At 46.1% G+C, this 27,527-nt stretch overlaps 1 protein-coding gene across 6 annotated transcripts in view; it reads right to left on the reverse strand.

The window, feature by feature from the left end:
- The window catches only part of LOC140390388 (myosin light chain kinase, smooth muscle-like), a 612,875-nt gene that overhangs the window by 368,084 nt on the left and 217,264 nt on the right, over positions 1-27,527 (reverse strand). For all 6 annotated transcript variants that reach the window (XM_072475553.1, XM_072475527.1, XM_072475536.1 and 3 more), the window contains one exon: positions 24,324-24,372. In XM_072475553.1, the coding sequence (XP_072331654.1) occupies positions 24,324-24,372 (49 nt within the window). The remainder of the gene's footprint in view (positions 1-24,323; positions 24,373-27,527) is intronic.

Here is a 27,527-nt window from a genome sequence, read left to right on the forward strand (position 1 = left end):
AGGTGCAAGATGGCATTCAAGATGGAGGTCCCCGTGGGCCGCACATGGCGGGTGAGGTGTAAGATGGCATCCAAGATGGCGGCACCCGTGGGTCGCACATGTCGGCCGAAATTAAAGATGGCGGTGCCCACGGGTCGCACATCGCGGGTGGCGCAGCAGATGGGGGTGGCCCCGACAGGCAGCAGACAGCGCTGCTGGGCCTAGAAGATTTAGGGGGGGATCGGGCCTGGCAGGCTTTTCCGAAGTGGTTCTTCTTCCCACAGCCATTACAGGTTGCGTTCCGTGCTGGGCAGCGTTGTCGGGGGTGATTACTCTGGCCGCAGAAGTAGCACTTTGGGCCTCTGGCATTGGCTGGCCGCTGGGCGGCGCAGGCTTGCGTCGCACCCGGGTCGATTGATGGCTGCGCCCACGAGGCCCACGAGGGTGCCGCACGGTCGGAGGTGTAGGCCTCCCTGTTCTGGGAGGCCACCTGGGAGCTATGATAGACAAGGAGCATTTCTGCATGAAAAATACCTTTCAGAAATGGAAGTAATCAATACGAGGCGATCTGTTGTTCTTGTTATGTAATTATATTGATTTCTGAGAAGCAGCATTGAAGCAGCACTGAGCACTGTATAATGATATATGCATGACGTCATTGGACGTGGTGTCACAGATCATAGTTGATCATAGATCATAGAATTTACAGTGCAGAAGGAGGTCATTCGGCCCATCTAGTCTGCACCGGCTCTTGGAAAGAGCACCCTAGCCAAGCCCACACCTCCCCCTATCCCCAAAACCCAGTAACTCCACCCAACGCTAAGGGCAATTTAGCATGGTCAATCCACTTAACCTGCACATCTTTGGACTGTGGGAGGAAACCGGAGCACCCGGAGGAAACCCACGCACACACGGGGAGAGCGTGTAGACTCCGCACAGACAGTAACCCAAGCCGGGAATCAAACCTGGGACCGTGAAGCAATTGTGCTAACCACTATGCTACCGTGCTGCCCCTAGGTCACTAGCACAGGTAACCATGCAGAATAAGAACCAGTCTGTGCTTAACACACCCCGTTCATAAAGCTTCTTTAGCTTGTCAGCCTCTGTGCCTCCTAGCAGCAATCCTGTGGACATAACACAGTAACTGCCGATGAGGAGGTCGAACAGCACTTGTTAGCCACTGGGCAGGAGGAAAGAATCGTCGGAAAAGTGGGGAAAAAGGACTTCGAAGAAAAGCTCTCCACGTGCTCTGGACAGAACATGCTCGGTGGACGTGAGTATTGATCGCCCTGCAAGATGATTAAAGGGCGTTTACAGAAGCAAATATAGGGCTGGGGGTGTCTAAGAAAACAGGCTGAAGCTCAGTTTGTGCCTTGTTTTCAAAGGCAAAAGCAAGATAGCTGCTGAAAACATGTTGCAAAGTGTGCATACAGGGGGCAGGATTCTCCATTTGCCGACGGCGAAATTGCGTTCGGTGATCAGCCAGAGAATCCGTTTTTACGACGAAATTGGAGCGGTGCCGTTTTTCGGATGCTCCGCCCCCTCAAAAACAGCAAACTCGAGGAGTATGCCGCACGCCGTTGGGACGGCCTCAGGACGTCACCTGAGGCCCTCCCCCGATGCTCCGCCCCCGATGGGCTGACTACCCAACGCCGTTGATCACATGTCCTCTCAACTTCCGTGAACATGGCGTGGCAGCTGAGGACTGTGTCTAGCTCCGCCACAAGTGGGGAGCCGTTACGTTGGCCGGGGGGGTTTCGGCAGGGGCTGGGGGGACTGGTGGGGGATGGTCCGGTGGTGGTAAGGTGGGTTACTGATGGGCACTATCTGGCAGGCCTGGTCCGCGCACGGCCAGCGCCATGTTGTACGGCATGGCTGCCGCAGGCCGCCGCCGTGCGTGGCCACGGACCCGGCCATTCTGCGTCCGTATCGGCAGCTCAAGCTGGGGGGTTTTACGTGGCACGACTGCTTGCCCCCCACCATCAGTGCGGGGGCGCCGCCGACTTTTTGGTCGTAAGACCAGACACTTCCTCCGGACATAGCCGCAAAATCGGAGAATCCAGCCCGGGGAACATCCATTAGGGAGAAAATGCTGGGAGTTTGTGCCGCTGTGGGACCTGTCAACGAAAATGCAGAATGGTGGAGCTCTTATCCAGTTTGACTATTGCAAGCAAACAAAATAGCAGAAGATCATAGAATTTACAGTGCAGAAGGAGGCCACTCCGGGGCTGTCACAGGTCAGGTACAGCACAGTCTTTTCATTTGGAGTCAGCTGCAAGTTAATAACTGACTCTGGGGCATCAAACTCAGAAGGAGTTTTTCACCCACCTCTTCTCTTTCAAAATCTGAAGCTTCTCCTCTAATTTGCCACTACTTTCCTGCATATGACACACATGAGCTTCGTATCTTTGTCTGCATTGGCACAATTGACAAAACTATACCTCAAGGAATCATCTTTATACTGCTTTGTTCTCGAGTTAAGTTTCTTCTTTGTAGGCTGTTAACCAGAAGTCTTGGAGCTCTGTATAGAGGTAACACTAGCACCGCTCTGTCCTGCCGTGGTTTACCCTGAGCAGCTCTCTACAGCAGATTCAGTTGCGGGAATCTGTCCAGTAGATACACTGCTTATTTGTGTCAGTGGCCATCTCTGACTTGTAAGAAAATTATCCATCTTCACAGTCCTCTTGCCTTGCTTGCCAGCAGCTAAAATATGGAAGAAGCTTTCGCTGTGGTTTGGTGGCAAAAGCATGTACATACAGAGTGCTTGATGTCAAGTGTACATGCAGGGTGCGTGATCTGCTCACTGGCGTCCTTCTGGCTGGAAGACTACACACAATCTCGTTTCCTTCTTATTTAAAAGGCAGCAACGGCTACCCTTCTCAATGAGAACACCGTTAATGGCCATTGGGCGCTTCTCCCATGATCAGGACTATTGCAGGAACACCGCGACTAATCTCTCCATGACCCTCTCGAAACGTGACAGCAACCCATCTGCAGGTCATGGCCCGTATTTTGAAAAACCCAGGACTAAGCGAAGTCCAGTTACCCGGATGACATTCTGGTTACTGGTAAAGATGAAGAAGTACATTTTTGGAATCTATAGGCCACTCTTCAAAGATTGGAGGACAATGGATTGAGAGTCCGCAAGGACAAGCGCAAATTCTTCCAGTCCTCAGTCAAATATTTGGGACACGTGATGGATGCCACAGGATTTGACAAATCTCCTTCGAAGGTCAAGGCTATTGCAGAGGTGTCACATCTAAGAATGTTAACCAGTTGTGATCCTTTTTAGGATTGTTAAATAACTACAGAAGATTTGTTCCAAATTTGGCAACCATTTAAAAACTGTTGCATATCCTGCTATGCCAAAACAAGAACCAAAAGTGGTCCGATCAGTGCACAACGTGTTTGTGTGAGCGAAGGAGGCTGAAATCTGAAGTCCTGACGCCTTTCGATCCAAACCTACATCTATAGTTAACGTGTGATGCGTCTCCCTGTAATGTTGGAGCGCTGGTACCCCACATCATGTTGTCATGTGAAGAGAAACCCATTGTTTTTGCGACCAGAACATTGAGCAAAGCTGAAAGTAACTATACACAAATCGAAAGAGAAATCTTTGGTATTATCTTTGAGTAAAGAGATTCCACCAATTCTTGTAAGAAAGGTGGTTCACACTACTGACATCCACTAACAATAATTTTTAGACAACATTTGGAATACCGGCCGGGATTCTCCGAAAATGGGGCTATGTCCCCACGCCCGCTGGAAAACGGGCGCGAATCACTCCAGACTTTTTTCAAAAAGTCTGGAGTGATTCTCCAACTTCAAGAGGGCTAGCAGGGCCCCGGCGTGCGCGTGCAGCGCCTGCTGCTGATACGGGTCCCTGCACTTGCGGCCGCGGGTCTGTGCATGCGTGCGGTCGCCGCCCGCGGGTCCATGCATGCGCACAGTGGCCATTTTCGCTAACCCCCACGAAACATGGCGGAGCCATACAGCAGGCCGGCGCGGAAGAAGATACACCCCCCCCCCCACCCCCGGATCGCGCGCCTCCCGATCATTAGCCCCCGATCGCGGGCCTGGTCATCGTGGAGCCCCCCCCCCCCCCCCCCCCCCCAGAACTTGATCCCCCACCAGGACGGCCACCGCGGCTGCAGGTCCGAGCTCCCGGCGGGTGAAACCATACGGGAACAACGCCAATGGAACTCGGTGGGATCTCGGCCGGTCAACTGTGGAGAATCGCAACGGGGGCCTCTTTCAACGGCTCCCAACTGGCGCCGCGACGACCGCGCACGCGTGACTGCCGCCGATTCTCCGGTCGCCGGAGTATTGCAGCCCGGCTTCGGAGCCGATCGCGGGTCTGCGACCCTATTCTCCCCCCCCCGCCGAACTGAATATCGGCGCGGAGGCTTCGAGAATCCCGGCCATCGTCATTGACAACAAGCAGAATGCAGGGATCAGCACTGTTTTTGATTACACACATTTATACTATCAAGTTATCATCAATCAAGTTTTCATTGTAATGCAGATAGATTTTTCATTTACCGTTACCAAATACTTCATCAGCAAGTACTTTGAACAAAGTTACCTTCTACCCTGAGCAGGTAGCCAGTACACCTGTCATTTCATGACAAGTGAAGAAGTATACTTGGAGAGAACCAATAATCTCCGAAGTGATGGAGATGGTGCTTGAGAGGCTTGACTCAGAACCAAAACCTGACCTGAAACTGTATTCCACTAGAAGACTGGAATTATCTGTACAGTTAAGGATGTCTTCTTTGGGGACACAAGAGTAGCCACTCCACCACCATTGAGAAGAAGTGTTTTGGACAAATTACACAAGGTGCATTGTGGAATTGTGAGAATGAAAGAGATAGCGAGGAGCTATTTTTGGTAGCCTGGATTGGGAGCAGAAAAAGAGAAGGCTGTAAGGCGTTCTTCCTGTGTAAAGGTGCAAAACCTGCCACCCTCAAAGCTGCTGCATCCTTGGAAATGGCCAGAAGAGGCTTGACAATGGGTGCACCTCGACTATGCAGGACCTTTTGAAGGACACATGTTCCTAGTCACATTCGATGCTCATTCAAAGTGGCCAGAAGTCACATATTGAAGCCAACTGCATCAGAAAAAATGATTGAGAGGTGAAAAGTCTTTTGAAGATTTGGATTTCCTGAGCAATTAGTGAGTGTTAACGGATCACAGTTCGTCTCTCAAGAATTTGAAAGTTGCTTGAAAGGGGATGGTATACAACAAATTAAGTATGCGCCGTACCAAAGCAAAATATCATGAGCGGGATTCTCTGATCCTGAGGCTAAGTGTTGACGCCAGCTGCCAATACCGGCGTCAAATGGGCGCCGCGGGTCAGCGCGTGCGTGCTGCGACCAGCGCGAACTTGCGCATGCACGCTAGTTTCCTTCTCCGCGCTGGCCCCGACGCAACATGGCGTAGAGCTACAGCGTCCCGGCGCGGAGTAAAAGAGGTCGCCACCAGGAGAAGCCGGCCCACCGATCGGTAGGCCCCTATTGCGGGCCAGGCCACGGTGGAGCCCCCGGGGATGGACCTCCCCCACCAGGCCGTCCCCCCGCATGATGGATGGCGAGGTCCCACCGGGTAGGACCACATGTGAACGGCGCCGGTGGCTACTCGGCCCATCCCGCACGGAGAATCGCCGGGGACCGGCGCGCGCCGCCAGTGCCAATTGCGCCGATTCTCCGGTGCAGACCGGCGGCAGGGCGTCGTCGCGTGAATTGCGCCAGGCCTGGCGATTCTCCGACCCGGCCCGGGGTCAGAGAATCCCGCCCCGTGCCTTTCACCGAGGACAAGGCATTCTGGCTAGGCCAAAAATGGGTTACTGCCACGGTCATCGCACAGGTAGTACCTGTTTCGTATATCGTCCAAACTCGGGATGATGTCAACTGGAGGAGGCCTTTGGACCAATTGTTGGTGGGGAGACTAATCCAACAAAGATAGAAGGCAAAATTATTTGTTTGGGGGACTATGTTCTCCCGCCAGAGCTGAATTGCACCTGAGTTGCACTCCCAGCAAATGAGGAAGCCATGCTCAATCCTGAGCCATGCCAATGTATGCATGGTAGGAATTGCGAAGGAGTTCCTTGGGAATCCTGCTATCACGTGCCATTTTGAACGGGCTTTCCAATCAACTCGCTTCACGCTTGAGTGATTTTGAGGTAGTCAGCTGGAAATTGACAGCACGTAACTCTGTTTGTTGTGATTCAGGAGCTGTCAATCAAAGCTTGATGTTTAGAAACATTGCAGTAAGAGCACTTAAGAGTTACTCAGCCATGAAAGGAAATTAATGGAGAAATGCTGGCAACTGTGTGAGCCTGTAGCTCAGTTACAGGCTAGTAAAATCAATGTAAAAGATATCTGAATGAATGATTTGCAACTCAAAGATCTGAGGGGATTTAAACACAGCTGACTGGTTTTCTCTTTCCATGAATTGATAGGTGCTGCTTCCTGTGTTTGAGCCAGCAGGTGTATTGACCAGGTGAGTGTTAAAGTAGTGATTCTTTTTCAGTGCCTTTGTCTGGACTGCCCTCTAGTGTCCAGACAGGGGTCTTTCTTTTAGGGGTTTTCATCAGGGGTCTATTTTCTGGTGGGATTTCTGACAGGGGCCTCTCTTCTGGGGGGTCTGTGGGGTTCTCCTTATTTAGGGGATCTCTGTGGGAGAGAGCTCTTTATTCAGGGGGTCTCTGTGGGGGGGTCTTTTTATTTTGGGGGTCTCTGTGGGAGGGTCGCTATATTTAAGGGGTCTCTGGGCAGGTCTTGCATTGTGAGGGGGGTGGAGGTTGACCCTCAGATGGACTTTGGGAGACACTGCCTGAAAGAGTTACCCCCTTGGCTTACTGTGAGGTTCACCGTCTCAGGGCCATGCTTGTCAAGACCAGTAGTGATTCTCTCCCACGTGATTCCCGGCCCAGAGGACTGGAGAATCACATGGGCCCAGAGAATATGGTGCCCAGCCCATAGAGAATGACGACCCCCAAAGCGTTTGACTTACTGATTATTGTTTGATTATTGTTCATGTTACACTTGCTAAAATTTGTTGGGGATGTACAATTTAAAGGGGGAGGAAATGTTATTTATTTATATTGATTTCAGGGAAGTTGCACTGAGGCTGCACGTGAGCACTGTATAATGATATATGCATAATAACATGACTTCTCCAGAGGCGACATCACCGATTGCTAGCGTGCAGGATACACATAGAAATATTGAAACATAGGAAATTGCTGCAGAAGTAGGCCATTCGGACCTTTGAGCCTACACCACCATTCAATATGATCATGGCTGATCATGCAAATTCAGTATCCCACTCCCGCTTTTTCTCCATACCCCTTGATCACTTTAGCCGCAAGACCCATGTCCAGCTCCCTCTTGAATATATCCAATGAACTGGCCCCAACAGCTTTCTGTGGTAGAGAATTCCACAAGTTCACATCTCTCTGAGAGAAGAAGCTTTTCTTCATCTCAGTCTTGAATGGCTTACCCCTTATGCTTAGGCTGTGGCCCCTAGTTCTGGAACACCCCAACATCGGGAACATTCTTCCCGCATCTAGCCTGTCCAGTCCCATCAGGATTTTATAGAATCATGGACTCTACAGTGCAGGAGGAGGCCATTCGGCCCATCAAGTGTGCACCGGCCCTTGGAATGAGCACCCTACTTAAACCTACACCTCCACCCTATCCCCTCAACCAAGTAACCCCAGTTACATTTTTGGACACTAAGGGCAATTTAGCATGGCCAATCCACCTAACCTTCACATCTTTGGACTGTGGGAGGAAACCGAGCACCCAGAGGAAACCCATCCAGACACGGGGAGAACATACAGACTCCGCGCAAACAGTGATCCAAGCCGGGAATTGAACCTGGAATTCTGGAGCTGTGAAGCAACATTGCTAACCACTGTGCTACGGTGCTGGTACGCGATCCCCTCTCATTCGTCTAAACTCCGGTGAGTACAAGCCTAGTCGATTCAGTCTTTCTTCATAAGTCAGTCCTGCCATCCCGGGAATTAGTCTGGTGAACCTTCGTTGGACACCCTCAATAGCAAGAATGCCGTTCCTCAAACTAGGACATCAAAACTGCACACAATAGTGTGGCCTCACCAAGGCCCTGTATAAATGCAGCAAGACATCCCTACTCCTACACTCAAATCCTCTCACTATGAAGGCCAGCATGCCATTAGCTTTCCTCACCGCCTGCTGTACCTGCATGCCAACCTTCAGTGACTGTTTCACCAGGACAGCCAGGTCTTGTTGAACTTCCCCTTTTCCTAAACTGCCACTGTTCAGATAATAATCCGTCTTCCTGTTTTTGCCACCAAAGTGGATAACCTCACATTTACACATATTATATTCCATTTTCCAAATATTTGCCCACTCAGCCAGCCTGTCCAAGTCACCCTGCATCCTCTTTGCATCCTCCTCACAGCACACACTGCCACCCAGTGTGGTTTAGTGTGGTCTGTAAATTTGGAGATATTGCATGCAATGTCTTCATCTAAATCGTTAATGTATATTGTGAACAGCTGGGGTCCCAGCACTGAACCCTGTGGTGCCCTACTAGTCACTGCCTGCCACTTTGAAAAGGACCTGTTTATTTCCTCTCTCTGCTTCCTGTCTGCCAACCAGTTTTATCCAGGTCAATCCTGTTATGGGCCAGGGTTTAGAGAACCCCCAAAGTGTATCACGGAGTTCACCTTACCAACAGCTTTTAATAGATTCTGGTATGGGGAGCACATGGCCTACTCTACAGGTGTGGCACAGCAGAAATGGAAAAGTATTTTTTAAAGCAAAACAATGTTTATTCTATGAACTCAAGTTCACCTTTTTAAAACATAGTGAATAGCTTAGCAACCATTAATTCAAATACAACCCCCAAAGAATACAACACTAAGTAATCCTTTAAGCTTTCCTTTTAATATCCATAAGACTTAAAACATCTTTTACCAGAACCACATCAGGTTAAAGTCACTACTGTTATTAGTTTTAAATCACCAGGGTCGATTTACAGTCTTTAGCTTATAGAGAGAGATTCGTACATCTTCTGGCTGTGACTGCAGCTATCCAGCTCTGAAAATGAAACTAAAACACTGCTTGCAGCAAACAGCCTAAAACAAAAGTAAAAAGCTGAGACAGCACAGCTCCACCCACTCTCTGACATCACTGCAGTAATAAACACCCATTTCTTAACGGTACTCTCACTACAGATATTTATATACATACCCATTTATAAACACCCATTTCTTAAAGGTACTCTCACATGACACCTCCCCCCAAGAAAAAAAAATAAACCACCAACTTCAAGATGGTTTCATTTTTCACCTTTTCCCAAGAAATGCACACAGCAAATATACTTTTTTGTTTCAAAAAAACAACACAGGTAAACAGGTACAATAATATAGTCCATTTCTTTTTTTTTCTTCTTCCTCCAACTGAAATTGCTTTCGTTCATCACATTCATGACAAAGCATTGGCAATCACGTTTTCTCATCCTGCCACATGTACTATTTTTAAATGAAATGGCTGTAACAATATACTCCAGCGAAACAGCCTTGCACTGTTATTCTGGAATCACTTCAAAAACATCAACGGATTATGATCCGTGTATATCATGGTGTCAGACGGATTGCTGGTCACATAAATGTGAAAATGTTGCAAAGCTAGCACCAAACTCAACATCTCCTTCTCAATCGTTTTTTCTGGTGAGAATTCAATTACTTTGAAAAATAACCAATTGGCCGCTCTAGCCATTCGTCGTCGTCTTGTAGAAGCATCGCACCTACACCCACATCACTCGCATCAACCACCACTTTGAATGGTTTCGTATAATTTGGGATGGCTAACACAGAAGCAGTGGTTAACACAGCCTTCAGGCCGTCAAATGCCTGTTGACACTCCGCTGCCCACTGGAATTTGTTACGCTTCTTGAGCAAGTCAGTGGAGCGACCACACTGCTAAAATTCGGTACAAATTTCCGGTAAAATCCACTCATACCAAGAAATCGCATTATTTCCCATCATGTTGAGGGTATCTGAAACTCCCCAATAACTTTTGTTTTCACATCCCGTGGGCCCATTCGACCCTGTCTGATTATATGGCCAAGGAAAGTGACTTGGGCCTTTCCAAATTCACTTTTGGCTAGGTTTATCACCAAACCCGCCTCCTGAAGTCGATTGAATAACTCCATCAAATGTTTTAAATATTCTTTCCATGTCTGGCTGAAAATTACCAGATCGTCAATTTATACCGCACAATTGGGTAAGCCTGAAACGACTTTGTTAGTTAACCGTTGAAATGTGGCTGGGGCGTTTTTCATGCCAAATGGCATAACTTTGAATTGGTATATACCATCTCGAGTCAAAAAAGCTGAAATCTCCTTCGCACTTTCGGATAAAGGTACCTGCCGGTAACCTTTAAGTAAATCCAGTTTGGAAATAAAAGCTGATTGTCCCACTTTCTCAATGCAATCCTGCAAACGTGGGATAGGATAAAAGTCCATTCTTGTAACTTCATTAACCATTCTATAGTCCACACACAAATGTTGTTTAGCATCTGGTTTTGGTACCATCACTATGGGTGAGTTCCATTGGCTGCAACCCACTTCAATTATGCCATTTTAAGCATACTCTCAATCTCTTTGTTAACCTGTGCTACTTTTAAAGTGTTAAGTCTGTATGGATGTTGTTTGATTGGAACAGCATTTCCCACATCTACATCATGTATAGCCATTTAGTACTTCCCAATTTATCTCCACAAACTTGCCCATGTGATATCAATTATTCTTTCAAGTCAGTTTGTTTTTCCTCTGGAAGGTAACTCAACAATTTATCCCAATTTTTAAGAACATCCTCATTTTCGAATTTAATTTGAGGTATGTCAAATTCACAGTCATCTGGATTTGGTTCGTCACTTTGAGTTAGAATCATTAAAACCTCCTCCTTTTTCTCCCCTTCCCTTTCAAAGTACCTTTTAAGCATATTCACATAACACACTCGGTGAGTTTTCCTTCTATCTGGTGTTTTTACCACACAATTCACCTCACTTAATTTCCTTTCAATCTGATAATGTCCACAAAACCTTGCTTTTAAAGGTTCACCTACCACAGGTAACAATACTAAAACTTTATCTCCACGGACAAAACTACGAACTTTGGATTTCTTGTTCGCTACCCGTTTCGTCACATTTTGTACACCTTCTAAATGTTGTCTAGCCAATTCACCTGCTCTATTTAATCGTTCCCTAAATTTGACACATAATCCAATAATGTAAGTTCTGATTTCTCACTGACAAATTTTTCCTTAATCAATTTAAGTGGTCCTCTTCCCTCATGACCCAAAATTAGTTCAAAAGGACTGAATTTGGTTGACTTATTAGGTGCATCACTAATTGCAAACAGTACGAATGGAATTCCTTTATCCCAATCCTCTGGATAATCGTGAAAATAAGCCCTCAAATAAGCCTTTGAATAACCTTGAGGTAAAATTTGATCACTGATCCGATTGTATTTCTGTGGGTAGTCCATATCTCGCAAAGAATTTAAGTAACTCCTCCACAATCTTTTTAGCTGTAATATTATGTACTGGAATGGCCTCTGGAAACCTAGTAGACACATCCATTATCGTCAAACGATATTGATTCCCACTTTTCGTTTTCGGAAGCGGTCCTACGCAATCAATTATGACCCTTGTAAAAGGTTCCTCAAATGCTGGAATGGGTATTAAGGGTATTGGTTTTATCACTGCTTGAGGTTTCCCTATCACTTGACATGTGTGACATGATTGACAAAATTTACCAACATCTTTATGTAGTCCAGGCCAATAAAAATGTTTCTGGATTTTAGCTTGAGTTTTCCTTATTCCCAAATTACCTCCCACTGGTACCTCATGTGCAACTCGCAACACCTCCTTTCTATACCTTACCGGCAATACTACTTGATGAATGTCTGCCCACTTTTCATCCGCCTGCATATGTAAAGTTCTCCATTTTCTCATCGAGACATCACTTTTACGGTAATAACACTCTGGTATACACTCAGATTCCCCTTCCGTGTATGTTTTCTGATACATCCATTTTATTTCTATATTTTTTTGTTGTAACTCTGCCAATTTTCTTGAGCTAAAAATATCCGCCTCATCCTCCACCTGTTCTTGTTCTTTTTCAACCATCTGATCAAAAATCATTTCTGACAATTGCACTGTGACGTCATGTTCACTCTTTGATTTCACTTCTTGTCTTAACCTGCGAATTTGCGACCTTGTCACTACACAATCCGGATAAAATCCCAAGATATTCATCCTTCAACACTTCAGTTGTCTAATTTTCCACTGGCTTATCAATCATAGTAGGCATCACTCCCACCTGCGATCCAGCTGTATCATTACCCAAGATAAACTGTATTCCTGGACAAGATAGTTTCTCTATTACTCCTACGACCACTTCACCACTCTTCACTGGACTTTCCAACCTTACCTTATATAATTGAACACTACTCCTCTCACCCTGAATTCCACATATTACCACCTTTTCTGGCAACATTCTTCCCAAACTACATAACTCCTCATCTCTTACCATTAAAGATTGACGAGCTCCCATATCTCTTAAAATTGTGACGTCTTTACCTGCTCCTCCTGATACACATGAGTAAACTTGACCCACACAAGTAAATTCTTTAAAGACATCTGGCACCTTCTTATCAATCACCTCTTGATCAGGCTGTACAATCTTTTGCACCTCCTTCGCTTCACTTGGGCTCTCCTTTACCACTTTAACAAACCCCACTGTCTTATCCTGTTTTATCACATCAGCCTTCCGATTGCCTTTCTTCAACCACCAACACTGTGAGTTTACATGGCCTAGTTTATTACAGTGAAAACATTTGAAACTTTTCATTTCTTTTACATCCTCCTGGATTTCTTTTTTAATCTGAGGTACACTCTCCTTATTATCTCCCATCAGATCACCTTTACCATTACCACTTGAGTATTTCTCATGTCCCCCGTTTCTATCCCTCACAGGCTGAAAATGATGTTGGAAACCAAGCTTTGATTTATGAACTAATTCATAATCATCTGCCATTTCTGCTCCTAATCTCGCAGTTTTAACCCCCTGCTCTTCCACATGAGTTCTCACTGCATCAGAAATAGAATTTTTATATTCCTCCAAAAGTATAATTTCTCTGAGAGCTTCATACGTTTTGTCTATTTTCAAAGCTCTTATCCACCTATCAAAATTACTCTGTTTGATCCTTTCATACTCCATGTATGTTTGACCAGGTTTTTTCCTTAAATTTCTAAACCTTTGTTTGTAGGCTTCAGGCACTAGTTCATATGCACCTAAGATGGATTTTTTCACCTCCTCATATGACCCAGATACCTCCTCCGGTAGTGATGCAAACACTTCATTAGCCTTACCTATCAGCTTTGTTTGAATCAGTAATACCCACATGTCCTGTGGCCATTTCATTTGTTTAGCCACCTTCTCAAATGAAATGAAAAAGGCTTCTACCTCCTTCTCATCAGACCTTGGCAATGCTTGGACGTATTTAAATAGATTCCCACCAAGCCTTTGACTTTGACACTCTTTCTCACTATCCACCAACTGTACGTTTCCCTTTATAATTTTAACTGATTGTCATGTTTCGTGGCCATTTTCTGAAGTTCAAACTCTCTCTCTTTATCTTTTTCCCTGATCTGTATCTCCCTTTCTCTTTTTTTTGTTCTGCTAGAGCTACTCTTTCTGTTTTCCATTCTTCGCTCTCTTTTTCCTCTCTCTCTCTTTCTCTTTCTCTTTCTTTTTCCTCTCTCTCTTTCATATTCAAGCTGCTTTAATTCTTTCTCATGTTCCATTTGTTTAATTTGAAACTGAATTGTTGCGATTTCCAATGAGTCAAACTGTATCTCAGGCAACTTTAAATGCTTAGCCACCGTCTTAAGTACCTCATCTTTTCACATTTTGTCAGGTAATGTTAACTGCAATGTTTTTGCCAAATCTAACAGTCTGCTTTTAGTCTCTGTCCCTAAGGTACTGCGTGTGGCCGTCTTCACCCCAAAAAACATCAGAGCTTCTGAAAGAGCCATTGCCCACAACATACTCCCTACTGGAACTAAAATACCACACCTGAAAAGCACCCACAATATGCTCACCCCTCACTGTCTTTAAGTTCACAAAGCCAATTCAATAGATAGATTTTTATCCCTCTCGAGCACCCAATTTGTTATGGGCCAGGGTTTAGAGAACCCCAAAGTGTGTCATGGAGTTCACCTGACCCACAACTTTTACTAGATTGTGGTATTGGGAGCAAACGGCCCACTCGACAGGTGTGGTACAGCAGAAACGGCAAAGTATTTTTCAAAACAAAACAATGTTTATTCTATGAACTCAAGTTAACCTTTTTAAACATACAGTGAACATCTTAGCAACCATTAATTCAAATACAACCCCCAAAGAACACAACACTAAATAATTCTTTAAGCTTTCCTTTTAACATCCATAAGACTTAAAACACCTTTTACCAGAAGCACATCACGTTAAAGTCACGACTGTTATTAGTTTTGAATCACCAGGATCGATTTGCAATCTTTAGATTACAGAGAGAGATTCATATACCGTCTGGCTGTGACTGCAGCTATCCAGCACTGAAAACGAAACTAAAACAAACCCTGCAGCAAACAACCTAAAACGAAAGTAAAATGCTGACAGACAGCCCAGCTCCACCCACTCTCTGATATCACTGCAGTAATAAACACCCATTTCTTAAAGGTACTCTTACTACAGATATTTATATACATACCCATTTATAAACACCCATTTCTCACATGACAATACATTGCCATGAGCTTTAATTTTGCTCACTAATCTCTTGTGTGGGACCTTGTCAAAAGCATTTTGAAAGTCCACACACAACATCCACTGGTTCACCCTTGTCTACTCTACTGGTCATATCTTCATAAATTACAGAAGATTTGTCAAGCATGATTCCCCTTTAATGAATCCACGCTGACTTGGATCGATTCTGTCGCCACTTTCCAAATGCTCAGTTACTTCATCCTTAATAATTGACTCCAGCATTTCCCCCACCACCGAAGTCAGGCTAACTGATCTATAATTTCCCGTTTTCTCTCTCACTCCTTTTTAAAAAGTGGTGTTACATTAGCTACCCTCAAATCCATTGAAACTCTTCCAGAGTCTATACAAAGAACAAACAAAGAAAAGTACAGCACAGGAACAGGCCCTTAGGCCCTCCAAGCCTGTGCCGACCATGCTGCCCGACTAAACTACAATCTTCTACACTTCCTGGGTCCGTATCCCTCTATTCCCATCCTATTCATGTATTTGTCAAGATGCCCCTTAAATGTCACTATCGTCCCTGCTTCCACCACCTCCTCCGGTAGCGTGTTCCAGGCACCCACTACACTCTGTGTAAAAGACTTGCCTCATACATCTACTCTAAACCTTACCCCTTGCACCTTAAACCTATACCCCCTAGTAATTGACCCCTCTACCCTGGGGAAAAGCCTCTGACTATCCACTCTGTCTATGCCCCTCATAATTTTGTAGACCTCTATCAGGTTGCCCCGCAACTTCCGTCGTTCCAGTGAGAACAAATCGAGTTTATTCAACCGCTCCTCATAGCTAATGCCCTCCATATCAGGCAACATTCTGGTAAATCTCTTCTGCACCCTCTCTATAGCCTCCACATCCTTCTGATAGTGTGGCGACCAGAATTGAACACTATACTCCAAGTGTGGCCTAACTAAGGTTCTATACAGCTGCAACATGACTTGCCAATTCCTATATTCAATGCCCCGGCAAATGAAGGCAAGCATGCCATATGCCTTCTTGACTACCTTCTCCACCTGTGTTGACCCTTTCAGTGACCTGTGGACCTGTACGCCTAGATCTCTCTGACTTTCAATACTCTTGAGGGTTCTACCATTCACTGTATATTCCCCACCTGCATTCGACTTTCCAAAATGCATTACCTCACATTTGTCCGGATTAAACTCCATCTGCCATCTCTCTGCCCAAGTCTCCAAACAATCTAAATCCTGCTGTATCCTCCGACAATCCTCATCGCTATCCGCAATTCCACCAACCTTTGTGTCGTCTGCAAACTTACTAATCAGACCAGTTACATTTTCCTCCAAATCATTCATATATACTACGAACAGCAAAGGTCCCAGCACTGATCCCTGCGGAACACCACTGGTCACAGCCCTCCAATTAGAAAAGCATCCTTCCATTCCTACTCTCTGCCTTCTATGACCTAGCCAGTTCTGTATTCACCTTGCCAGCTCACCCCTGATCCCGTATGACTTCATCTTTTGTACTAGTCTACCATGAGGGACCTTGTCAAAGGCCTTACTGAAGTCCATATCGACAACATCTACCTGCATCAATCATCTTTCTGACCTCCTCGAAAAACTCAATCAAGTTAGTGAGACACAACCTCCCCTTCACAAAACCATGCTGCATCTCACTATTATGTCCTTTTGCTTCCAAATGGGAGTAGATCCTGTCTCGAAGAATTCTCTCCAGTAATTTCCCTACCACTGACGTAAGGCTCACCGGCCTGTAGTTCACTGGATTATCCTTGCTACCCTTCTTAAACAGAGGAACAACATTGGCTATTCTCCAGTTCTCCGGGACATCACCTGAAGACAGTGAGGATCCAAAGATTTCTGTCAAGGCTTGAGCAATTTCCTCTCTAGCTTCCTTCAGTAGGATGCTTTAAAATGATCATCATGCATCCATTGCTTCTACGGCCACTTCCTTATGTGCTCTGGGATGCAGAGCGTCAGGCCCTGGGGACGTATCAGGTTTTAATCCCATCAATTTCCCCAATAAAATTTCCTTCAGTTCCTTTTCATGCTAAACGCTCTGTCCCCTAGTATTTCCGAAAGGTTATTTGTGTCCTCCTTAGTGAAGACAGATCCAAAGTAATTGTTCAACTGGTCTACCATCTCTTTATGGCCATGGTGAATTCACCTGATTCTAACTGTAAGGGACCTACATTTGTCTTCACCAATCTTTTTCTCTTCACATATCTAGATGTTGCAGCCAGTTTTTATGTTTTTCTGCAAGCTTACTCTCGTATTCTATTTTCCCTTTTTGTATTAAACCCTTTGTCCTCCTGCTGAATTTTAGATTTCTCCCAGACCTCAGGCTTGCTGCCTTTTCTGGCCACTTTATACGCCTCTTCTTTTCACGTGCGAGCTTTAACACTATCCCTGATTTCCCTTGTTAGCCATGGTTGAGCCACCTTCCCCGTCTTACTCTTACCCTAGGCAGAAGCAGTCTGTACCGCACACATCTCATTAATAAAGCTCGTTTAGTTTGTCAGCCTCCGTGCCTCCCATCATCAATCCTGTGGGCACAACAGATCTGAATTTCCTTTCATCTCTACGAGATAAAGTGCCTGCTGGCTTGAACCCTCCACTCCACCCAATTCCCAGGGTTGCGCCTCAATCATTTTATTCAAGGTAAAAACCCTACCAGGAAAAGGATTCCACTTTGATCTGGGGAAGAGAGATATCCCAAAGTGGCAGTGGGACATCCATTCAAGCAACTGAAGCAATTGAAGGAATTTTAAAGAAACAGAAGAGAGCTGAAGGTTTGCCTCCAAAGGGCTGAGGCATAAAATCAGTTAAAGCTTTGAGGATTGAGGCAGAGGAGAAATGCTCAATACTGGGTATTCCACCACCAAAAGGGAGTTCAAATGCAACCAGCCATTGCCTCAGGGACTATGGCAACTCTACCCTGGCCATCCCTTGAGTTAGTGGTAGTCGGGACGGAAGTCAAAGTGATTTGTGGATTTAGCTCCGCACTGTCACCCAATTGTGCAGGGCAGTGAAAGGGCAGTGGAGGCAGGGAACAAAACCTCGATTTTGCCACTCAATTTGGCACATGGGAGGTCCTGAAATGGTTTTACTTCTGTCAAAACAGATAAAGTTGAATTTTAGTCAAGAACACAGGAGTACGTATTTCTAAATACTTTGTGTTCTGGATCTATTGGTGCTGTGCGATTCTGATGCACCTGTGAAAGAGCAGCAAATGTTCGGTGATGTCACAAAAATGTATTTTTTAAAATTATGTTTCCATTCGGTATGTATAATTGGAGTATTTCTCTCCAAATCTGGTACGTCTCCACACCACATTCTGGTTCGCAACCATAGTTTTGACCACAAATCATAAAATCAGTTTCTCGATGTACTACAGTTGTCGAGAATGTAAATGAAGGATGGAATCAGAGATTTATAATATTCCCAGATCACAATGTCCCACTTCTGTAATTAAAAACATGATATAAAATTACTGCAACCTAACTCCCTTTGTTCTGTTCTTTTAAGACACCAGCAAGTTATCACACTGATGTTGAATTTGTTAAATGAGTAACACACAGTCTTAGAATTCCTATCACCTCGTACAGCTAATTGAGAATATTAATAATAGTAATGGACAAATATGAGTTAATGACTCTAAACATAACTTGTATATGTTAGAATGACATTTTTCTGGATTTATTATCCCAAAATTCTGAGCTCTTTTGCTCATTGTCATTTAGATAAATAATAATAATTTTCTCAAAGTTCAGACAGTCTCTTATCATAGAATTTACAGTGCAGAAGGAGGCCATTCAGCCCATCGATGTACTGGTTGCTGGAACAGTTTCACTGTCGCATTCATGCAAGTGAACTGTAGTGTGTTTTAAGATGACCAGCAGCAGCACTGCCACCCACATTTGGATACTGTAATTTTTGATGGAATCAACTAGATGTTGGATTTTCTAAAACCAAGCTGAATTGTGCAAATACAGTGCAACTCCCTTAAAACACCGGCACCTGAAAGTTCCCTTTCAAGCCACTCGCCACCTTGATTTGAAAATATATCACTCTTCCTTAACTGTTACTGGGTCAATATCCTGGAAGAACCTCCCTAACAGCACCAGAGGTCTACCTACCCCACATGATTCAAGAAGACAGCTCACTGCCACTTTCTCAAAGGCAATTAGGGATTGGCAGAAAATGCCCAGTTGCATCATCATCTCTCAAAGAATTTTTTTTAAAAAAGGCACACATTCTGCCACAAAAATATTTCTGGCTTTCATAGGTCTTCAGATGGTTAATTTCTTAAGGCATTTTATACGAGCCCTACTAGGCAACTGGTTCCACATTTAATTCTTGGTCCACATTGAGTCAGCTTCATATCCACCGGTCACATATCTTCAATCCAATTCCCACCTTATCCACATCAATGACACTGAGTGCCCTGGTGGAATGACTGCTTTCTCATTTTGTTCATGGGGTTCGATTTTTGCTGCCGAGGCGGATAGCTTGAGTTGGAAAATTTCCCGACTGAGCAGACCCATCTTGGTGTGAGGGGCCCCATTTAACTGAATCTTCGCTCCAGTGTGGCAAGAGCAGGATAGAGCCGGCCTATGCACCCTAGAGGCAGTACAAGATGGTCACAGATTTGGCTGAGTGCAGATATCAGCTGGCTAGAAAGCCTGCCTCAGTCCTCTGGTACTTTGTCCCAGTTGTTTTAGATGCGGTTAGGCCCCCTAGTCCTCAGCTCTCACACCCCACCCCCAATTCTACGCCCCCTCACATCCCCATGCCACTTCCATGCCAATTTATGCACCACACCACACCATACTCCTCCAAAGTTGCTCACTCAGTATCCACTATGGACAGATCTCAGAAGCCATGTGGGTATGAAAAAAATACATGTTTAGCAATCTAATATAACTCTAACAGATACACTTTACACTTCATAGTGAAAAAAACTCCCATTCAACAAGCTGATTCAAAACTTTTAAATCACTACAAGTGATTAATCGCTTATAAAAACAAACAAACTTCAATTCAGATCCCACATCATCGGCAACGAATTGTTGAATACCATCTCAAACTGTCTATCAAACTGTGAAACCAGCATCCCCTGCTTAGATAATTGTAGCTTTTGAAACTCAGCCTAGCATCTATATTGACAGATTAATAGTTCATGGATGAATGTCAACAAAGAACTTTAGTGAAACCCCATAACCCGATGGTAATTTTTTAGTAACCTAGACCAGATGACCTGTCAATCAAAGCCGGCCACCGACAGCTTAAGCCCCTTTTTCATGTTTAAAGAGTGGATAATGTTTAAAAATCAGGGGCGTCATTCTCCGACCCCCCGCCGGGTCGGAGAATGGCCGTAGGCCGCCGTGAATCACGCCCCCGCCCCCGCCGAAGTCTCCGGTACCGGAGATTGGGCAGGGGCGGGAACCGGGCCGTGCCGGTTGGCGGGACCCCCCGCTGGATTCTCCGGCCCGGATGGGCCGAAGTCCCGCCCAGAAATTGCCTGTCCCGCCGGCGTAAATCAAACCTGGTATTTACCGGCGGGACCAGGCGGCGTGGGCGGGCTCCGGGGTCCTGGGGGGGTGCGGGGCGATCTAACCCCGGGGGGTGCCCCCACGGTGGCCTGGCCCGCGATCAGGGCCCACCGATCCGCGGGCGGGCCTGTGCCGTGGGGGCACTCTTTCCCTTCCGCCTCCACTACAGCCTCCACCATGGCGGAGGCGGAAGAGACTCTCCCCACTGCGGGCATGCGCGGGAAACTGACAGCGGCCATTGATGCTCCCGCGCATGCGCCAGGAAACTGTCAGCGGTCGCTGACGCTCCCGCGCATGCGCCGCATTTCCGCGCCAGCTGGCGGGGCAACAAACGCCATTTCCGCCAGATGGCGGGGCGGAAATCCCTCCGGCGTCGGCCTAGCCCCTCAATGGTGGGGCTAGGCCACCAAAGATGCGGAGCATTCTGCACCTTTGGGCCGGCGCGATGCCCGTCTGATTGGCGCCGTGTTTGGCGCCAGTCGGCGGACATCGCGCCGTTGGGGGAGAATTTCGCCCCAGATCATGACACTTAACAGAATTCTATCCCTTCAAGAGTGTTTACATCTACTCCATCAATTCAGAACTCCCACACTGTAGGAACAGTCAATTTGGGGGTCTTTTTGAACTCAGCACTAAGATCAATTGGCCTTAGTAGGTTCAGGCTTTCTACCTGTGTGAATCACACCCCACCTCTTTCTTTCCTGCCAGCGCAAGTTGGACCTGTGAAAAATAGGAGCAGTGTCCTACCCACCATTTTTAATGATCTGTGGAGCCATCCCGACTTTGCGAAAATCTGATCCATTGTGTACTATTCTTCATGGTCTCCCTTACTGACTACTGTAATCAACTTGGTTCATTCTTCTCCGCCATCTCTTCTCTCTGAATTACTTCATTAACATAATTGCTCCATCTTACTGATTTTGTTTGGCTCCACTACTATCTGTCCCAATATAGCCAGCACATTTCCTGCAATAGCATTAAAAAAATTATTTTATGGGATATGAGTTTCAGCATTTTTTCACTTTCCCTAAACACCCTCAAGAAAGTGGCAGTGAGCCACCTTCTTGAATCACCGCAGTCCTGCTTCTCCTCTGGCTCCACATTGCTACTTCAAGATTTCATATTTGGACCCCTTATTTTCCATCAAACACAAACTATTTGCAAAAGCATTCATTGTTATAGAGTCACCCTGTATCTATGCTGGCAACACCCAGCTCTTTCTGTTCACCATCATCCTTGGTGACTGTTTCTGGGGTTTTGAAAACATTTCTGCCAATATTACCCTGGATAGGCAAATTGTGGAAATTCACCTTCAAGAGTGTTGAGCATGCCTGATAAATTCAGATTATATAGGAATGACTCAAAGTGGATTAATAAACAAATTGTGAATAAAATAAAGAATAAAAAGACATGCCTAAAATTTTGTAGGAAGAAAGGGGAAGGGGATTAGTGAGTAAATATTAATGCATACAGAAATAGGTTAAAAGGGTAATTAGAGGAGTAAAGAAAGACCCTGAAAATACATCTGCAAGATGTTCTTCCAATATTTTAATTGTGTGGTGCCAATTAGGGAAGAGAATCATAAAAGAGGCAAACTGGCTTGAATTAAAATATGACTGCGAGACAATAAATATTCTGAATGATTACTTCCCTTTCAAGTATTCACAAGGGAAGATATAAGGACCCAGTTCTTTCCAAATCAGAGTTAATCCAGGCAACATTGTGTCTTTGATGTAATAGAGATGGATGTTCTGGATAACTAAAAAGGCTGAAAAGCAATAAATTCATAGGGGCACACTATGTTTATTCCAAGCACTAAAAGGACATTAAGAAGAGGTGATACTGACAATCAGTATGAAGGAGTTCCTGGACATTGCAGATTGGAAATAGATCAACATGATACCTGTATTCAAAAGGGATGAGTCTGAGATTTCAAACCTTTGTAAAATTATAGGATTGGTGATAGGTGTAAAATGAAGATTATCTGTACAATAATAACTTAATTGGCATTGTTAATGTGGACTCCAGAGAGGACAATCCTCTCTGACCAAGTTATTGGGTTTTTTTTGAGAAGTGGTGACATCCCAAGTAGATTGTGGTAAACATAGTCTTCATTAGATTTCAACACAGCACTTGACAAAGCTGCACACAAAAGGCTATTAATAATGCTCTAAGCTCTAGAGCGTAAATCTTGGTTTTTGAACATAAAATTGAGTGAAGGGCATAAACCATTGGTTAGGAGAGTTCTGTCAAGTTGCAAGGATATAGTTGGTGGGTTGCTCTAGAGATTAGTGTTACTACCATTGCCAATTTACATCAATGACTTGGTCTCAGGTACTCAATTTCCCAGAAGATAATGCTCGAAGGGGAAGTGCAACTGAGGTTGGCAACTCCAGTTACAGAATGAGCTGCACAAAATGTGTGCATGTGCAAAAAAAGGAGGAAAATTGAATTCCAAGAATTTGAAGCTGTTACATCAGGAAGGAAAAATGAATGACAGAGGTACAAATGGTGCACATTCTATGAACTAAGCTACAAACAAAGCTTGCAGGTGTCTTAAGAGAGGGGATGCTTACAGTGATCAAACAAGTTACAGCAGCAAGAAATATAGTCACTAGACTAGTCACATAGCCAGAGCCTCAAAGAAGGAAATCAGGTTCAAACTTTGCAGTGACTTTTATCAGACTACACCTTGAGCAATGTATACTGTCTTGGCCACTAAGACATAAGGCGGTCATTCAAACATTGGAAGCAATTCAAAGCAGAGTCACAAGGATGGTTTTTAGTTTAGAAATCTCAATTTCAAGAAAAGACTTGGGAATTTTGGGTCCTTCAGCCTTCAAAGGACATGTCAGATGGATAATCTTATATATGTCTGGAAACTGTAAATAGTACGGAAAATGTATTTTAATTCATAGCAATCTTCCAGATTTACCAGAGTAGGACATGTTTCAATTTGTAAAAGACAAATTTACTATTGAAATCAGTTTTCTTCACACAAAGAGTATTTAATCCATTGAATGGGTTCTCTGATTGATCAAGAATATTGAAATGAAATTAAATGAAATGAAAATCGCTTATTGTCACAAGTAGCCTTCAAATGAAGATACTGTGAAAAGCCCCTAGTCGCCAAATTCCGGCGCCTGTTCGGGGAGGCTGGTACGGGAAAAGCTTTGATTTATTGGTGGAGGTGAAAGTCCTGGAAACTCTTAGGAATGGACTGAACTGCAATGAGGGATCTTCAGGTTCATTCTGAATAGTTGGGGCAGCACGGTAGCACAAGTGATTAGCACTATGGTTTCACAGCTCCAGGGTCCCAGGTTCAATTCCCTGCTGGGTCACTGTCTGCGCGGAGTCTGCACATTCTCCTCGTGTTTGGGTGGGTTTCCTCTGGGTGCTCTGGTTTCCTCCCATGGTCCAAAGACATGCAGGTTAGCTGTATTGGCCATGATAAATTGCCCTTAGTGACCAAAAAAGGTTAGAAGGGGTTATTGGGTTACGGGGATAGGGTGGAAGTGAGGGCTTAAGTGGCTTGGTGCAGACTTGATGGGCCGAATGGCCTCCTTCTGCACTGTATGTTCTATGTTCCATGAATGGCCTTCTTCATCCAGGAGTATCTTGCAAATTACAACAATGGTTGTTATAGTTGATTAATTGACTGGAGAAACTAACAAAGACTAAGATGTAAAGAGATAACTGGGGTACTATAAAGAGCTTTTTTGTCAGACTATAGCAGCTAGTTGTATAGAAGAGAAATTGCATGGTGTCTACACCAACTGCTCAGTAAAATAGATGGAAATCAAAGCTCTCAGCAGTAAATGCTCTTGGGAATCTTGAGTGCCCACCCGCATAGTTTCGACCAGATGTGTAGGTTTGAGATCAATTTTCAAACTTCCATTTTTATTTTGATTGCAAAATCTGACTTGACATTGTATTTAATAAGCATATACCTGGTAGTATTGGTGTTGGAAGGCCATCCATATTTCCTGTCCGTATCCTCTGAAATATAAAAAGTACAATTTATAATAGGTTATATTTGTGAAAGTAAAATTTGCTGAACATTTGACTGTATGTTACTTTACACAATGAATGGAGGTCTTGTGGCACAGTGGGTAGCGTCCCTGCCTCTGAATGAGAGTTCCAGGTTTGAGTCCCACCTTAAGACTTGTTGGCCAAAGAAGGTGCATTCATTATGTGGCCAAACAGGCTGAGTATCAACTTACAAATCCTTCCAACTTGCCAATGGCTGGCAGTAAGAGCAGGAGACACTCCTGGTCAGCCTTGCTTAATATGGAGCTGCATCCCCAAGTTAAGCTTCTGGAGACAGATTCATTTTTTAAAATAATCTTTATTGCCACAGGTAGGTTTACATTAACACTGCAATGAAGTTACTGTGAAAAGCCCCTTGGCGCCACATTCCGGCGCCTGTTCGGGTACACAGAGGGAGAATTCAGAATGACCAAATTACCTAACAAATACGTTTTTCGGGACTTGTGGGAGGAGATAGGAGCACCCGGAGGAAACCCACACAGACACTGGAAGAACGTGCAAACGCCGCACAGATAGTGATCCACACCGGGAATCGAACCTGGGACCCTGGCCCTATAAGCGACAATGCAACCACTATGCTACCGTGCTGCCAAGCGACCAATTCCATAATTACTAGCTTTGAAAAGAGAGGAAACCCTGCCTTAGTACAAAACTAGGGGCGTCATTCTCCGACCCCCCGCCGGGTCGGAGAATATCCGTTGGCCGCCATGAATCCCGCCCCCGCCGAAGTCTCCGCTCCCGGAGATTGGGCGGGGGCGGGAATCCGGCCGCGCCGGTTGGCGGGACGCCCCGCTGGATTCTCCGGCCCGGATGGGCCGAAGTCCCGCCCAGGAATTGCCTGTCCCGCCGACGTAAATCAAACCTGATATTTACCGGCGGGACCAGGCGGCGTGGGCGGGCTCCGGGGTCCTGGGGTGGGGCACGGGGCAATCTGACCCCGGGGGGTGCCCCCACGGTGGCCTGGCCCGCGATCGGGGCCCACCGATCCGCGGGCGGGCCTGTGCCGCGGGGGCACTCTTTCCCTTCCGCCTCCTCCACGGCCTCCACCATGGCGGAGGCGGAAGAGACTCTCCCCACTGCGCATGCGCGGGAAACTGACAGCGGCCGCTGACGCTCCCGCGCATGCGCTGGGAAACTGACAGCGGCCGCGGATGCTCCCGCGCATGCGCCGCATTTCCGCGCCAGCTGGCGGGGAAACAAACGCCATTTCCGCCAGCTGGCGGGGCACAAATCCCTCCGGCGTCGGCCTAGCCCCTCAATGTTGGGGCTAGGCCGCCAAAGATGTGGAGACTTCCGCACCTTTGGGCCGGCGCGATGCCCGTCTGATTGGCGCCGGCTTTGGCGCCAGTCGGCGGGCATCCCGCCGTTGGGGGAGAATTTCGCCCTAGATGTGGGAAGAGAATTTGAATGCAATTATACAATGAATAGATTCTGCGGAGCTACTCATTCCCATCACATACCGCTAACAGTTTGAAACATTCTGAGGCATAGGATATGTAAGTTGCTAAATTACTCGTCGATTTGGACAAACACATAAATGTGAATTTTGTGTGGGTTTTGTTACTTATCACCCAAATACTAGTTTCTACAGAAATTATATTTTTTCATCAGTGTTAGGCTGATGGTTCTTCAAATTTAATTCGGAAATTTGAGTGTCAAAGCAAAGGTCAATGAATTAGCAAACTCTTACTCTAGTTTAAAAAATCACATAATTACCCTTTTGACAGATAAGGGGCGGGATTCTCCCCCCCCCCCCCCTCCCCGCCGGGTCGGAGAATCACCGGGGGGCGGCGTAAATCCCCCCCCCCCGCTGGCCGCCGAATTCTCTGGCACCGAAAATTCGGCTGGGGCGGGAATCGCGCCGTGCCGGTCGGCGGGCCCCCCCGGTGATTCTCCGGGCCGCAATGGGCCGAAATCCCGCTGCTGTCATGCCAGTCCCGCTGGTGTGAATCAAACCACCTCCCTTACCGGTGGGACTGACGGTGCGGGCGGGATCCGGGGACCTGGGGGGGGGGGGGGGGCGATCTGGCCCCGGGGAGTGCTCCCACGGTGGCCTGGCCCACGATCGGGGTCCACTGATCCGCGGGCGGGACTGTGTCCTGGGGGCACTCTTTTCCTTCCGCCTCGGCCATAGCCCCCGCGATGGCTGATGCGGGAGTGACCCCCCACCTGCGCATGTGCGGGGATGACGTCAGCAGTCGCTGATGCACCCGTGCATGCGCGGACTTCCGCCGGCCGGCGGAGTCGCTTCGGCCCCGGCTGGCGTGGCGCCATAGGCCTTTCCCGCCGGCCGGCTGTGCGCCAACCACTCCGGCGCGGGCCTAGCCCCTCAAGGTGAGGGCTTGGCCCCTAAAGGTGCGGAGAAATCTGCACCTTTGGGGCAGCCCGATGCCGGATTGGTTCCCGCCACTCCATTCCGCCGGGAACCCCCGCCCCGCCGGGTCGGGGAGAATCCCGGCCCTAATTTATATTTGCTGTAGCCCACCATCCTAATTGCAACACAAACTGGGTGACTAATAATGGAAAATAACAGATCTATTCCACTGGAATTCTGTCCCAGGATGATAGGATAATTGAAAATGGACCCAACTGCTTCATTTATAGGAATGTGTCTGTCCTGCACAACATTTCCTGCTGTAGCTAAATAAATCACACCACGGGAAAGAATCATTAGAGGGTTGCTAGTCGGCGATATGTAACACGAGTAAAATACAAAGAACTAAGGGAAGCGGATTGCAGACATTTCTGAATAATTTATCTTCATCATTGCTGGCACCACTGAATTGTCTGAATAGAGTGGGCCTATCTGAGATAGTTTGAAGAATTAGACCAAGAAGAAAGAACATCAGGTAATTCGAGTTACCTGCGAAATGTGTTCTGCACCTACTCACCAAAAGTATAGGCAAAGGTGAACATGGATCGGTTTGAAGATTATTAGCACAGGCAAAGGTGCCTATTTCCAACTGAAACATGGAGACTAATGGCAATATGAAGGTATTGGAATGCCTGACTAGCTATGAAGCAGAATCAGAAGCATTCCAATCCCAATCATAGAATGTTTACAACACAGAAAGGTGATACCTAGTCCATCGTGTCCATGCCAA

This window comes from Scyliorhinus torazame, chromosome 2 (genome assembly GCF_047496885.1).
Source record: "Scyliorhinus torazame isolate Kashiwa2021f chromosome 2, sScyTor2.1, whole genome shotgun sequence".
NCBI classification, from domain to species: domain Eukaryota; kingdom Metazoa; phylum Chordata; class Chondrichthyes; order Carcharhiniformes; family Scyliorhinidae; genus Scyliorhinus; species Scyliorhinus torazame.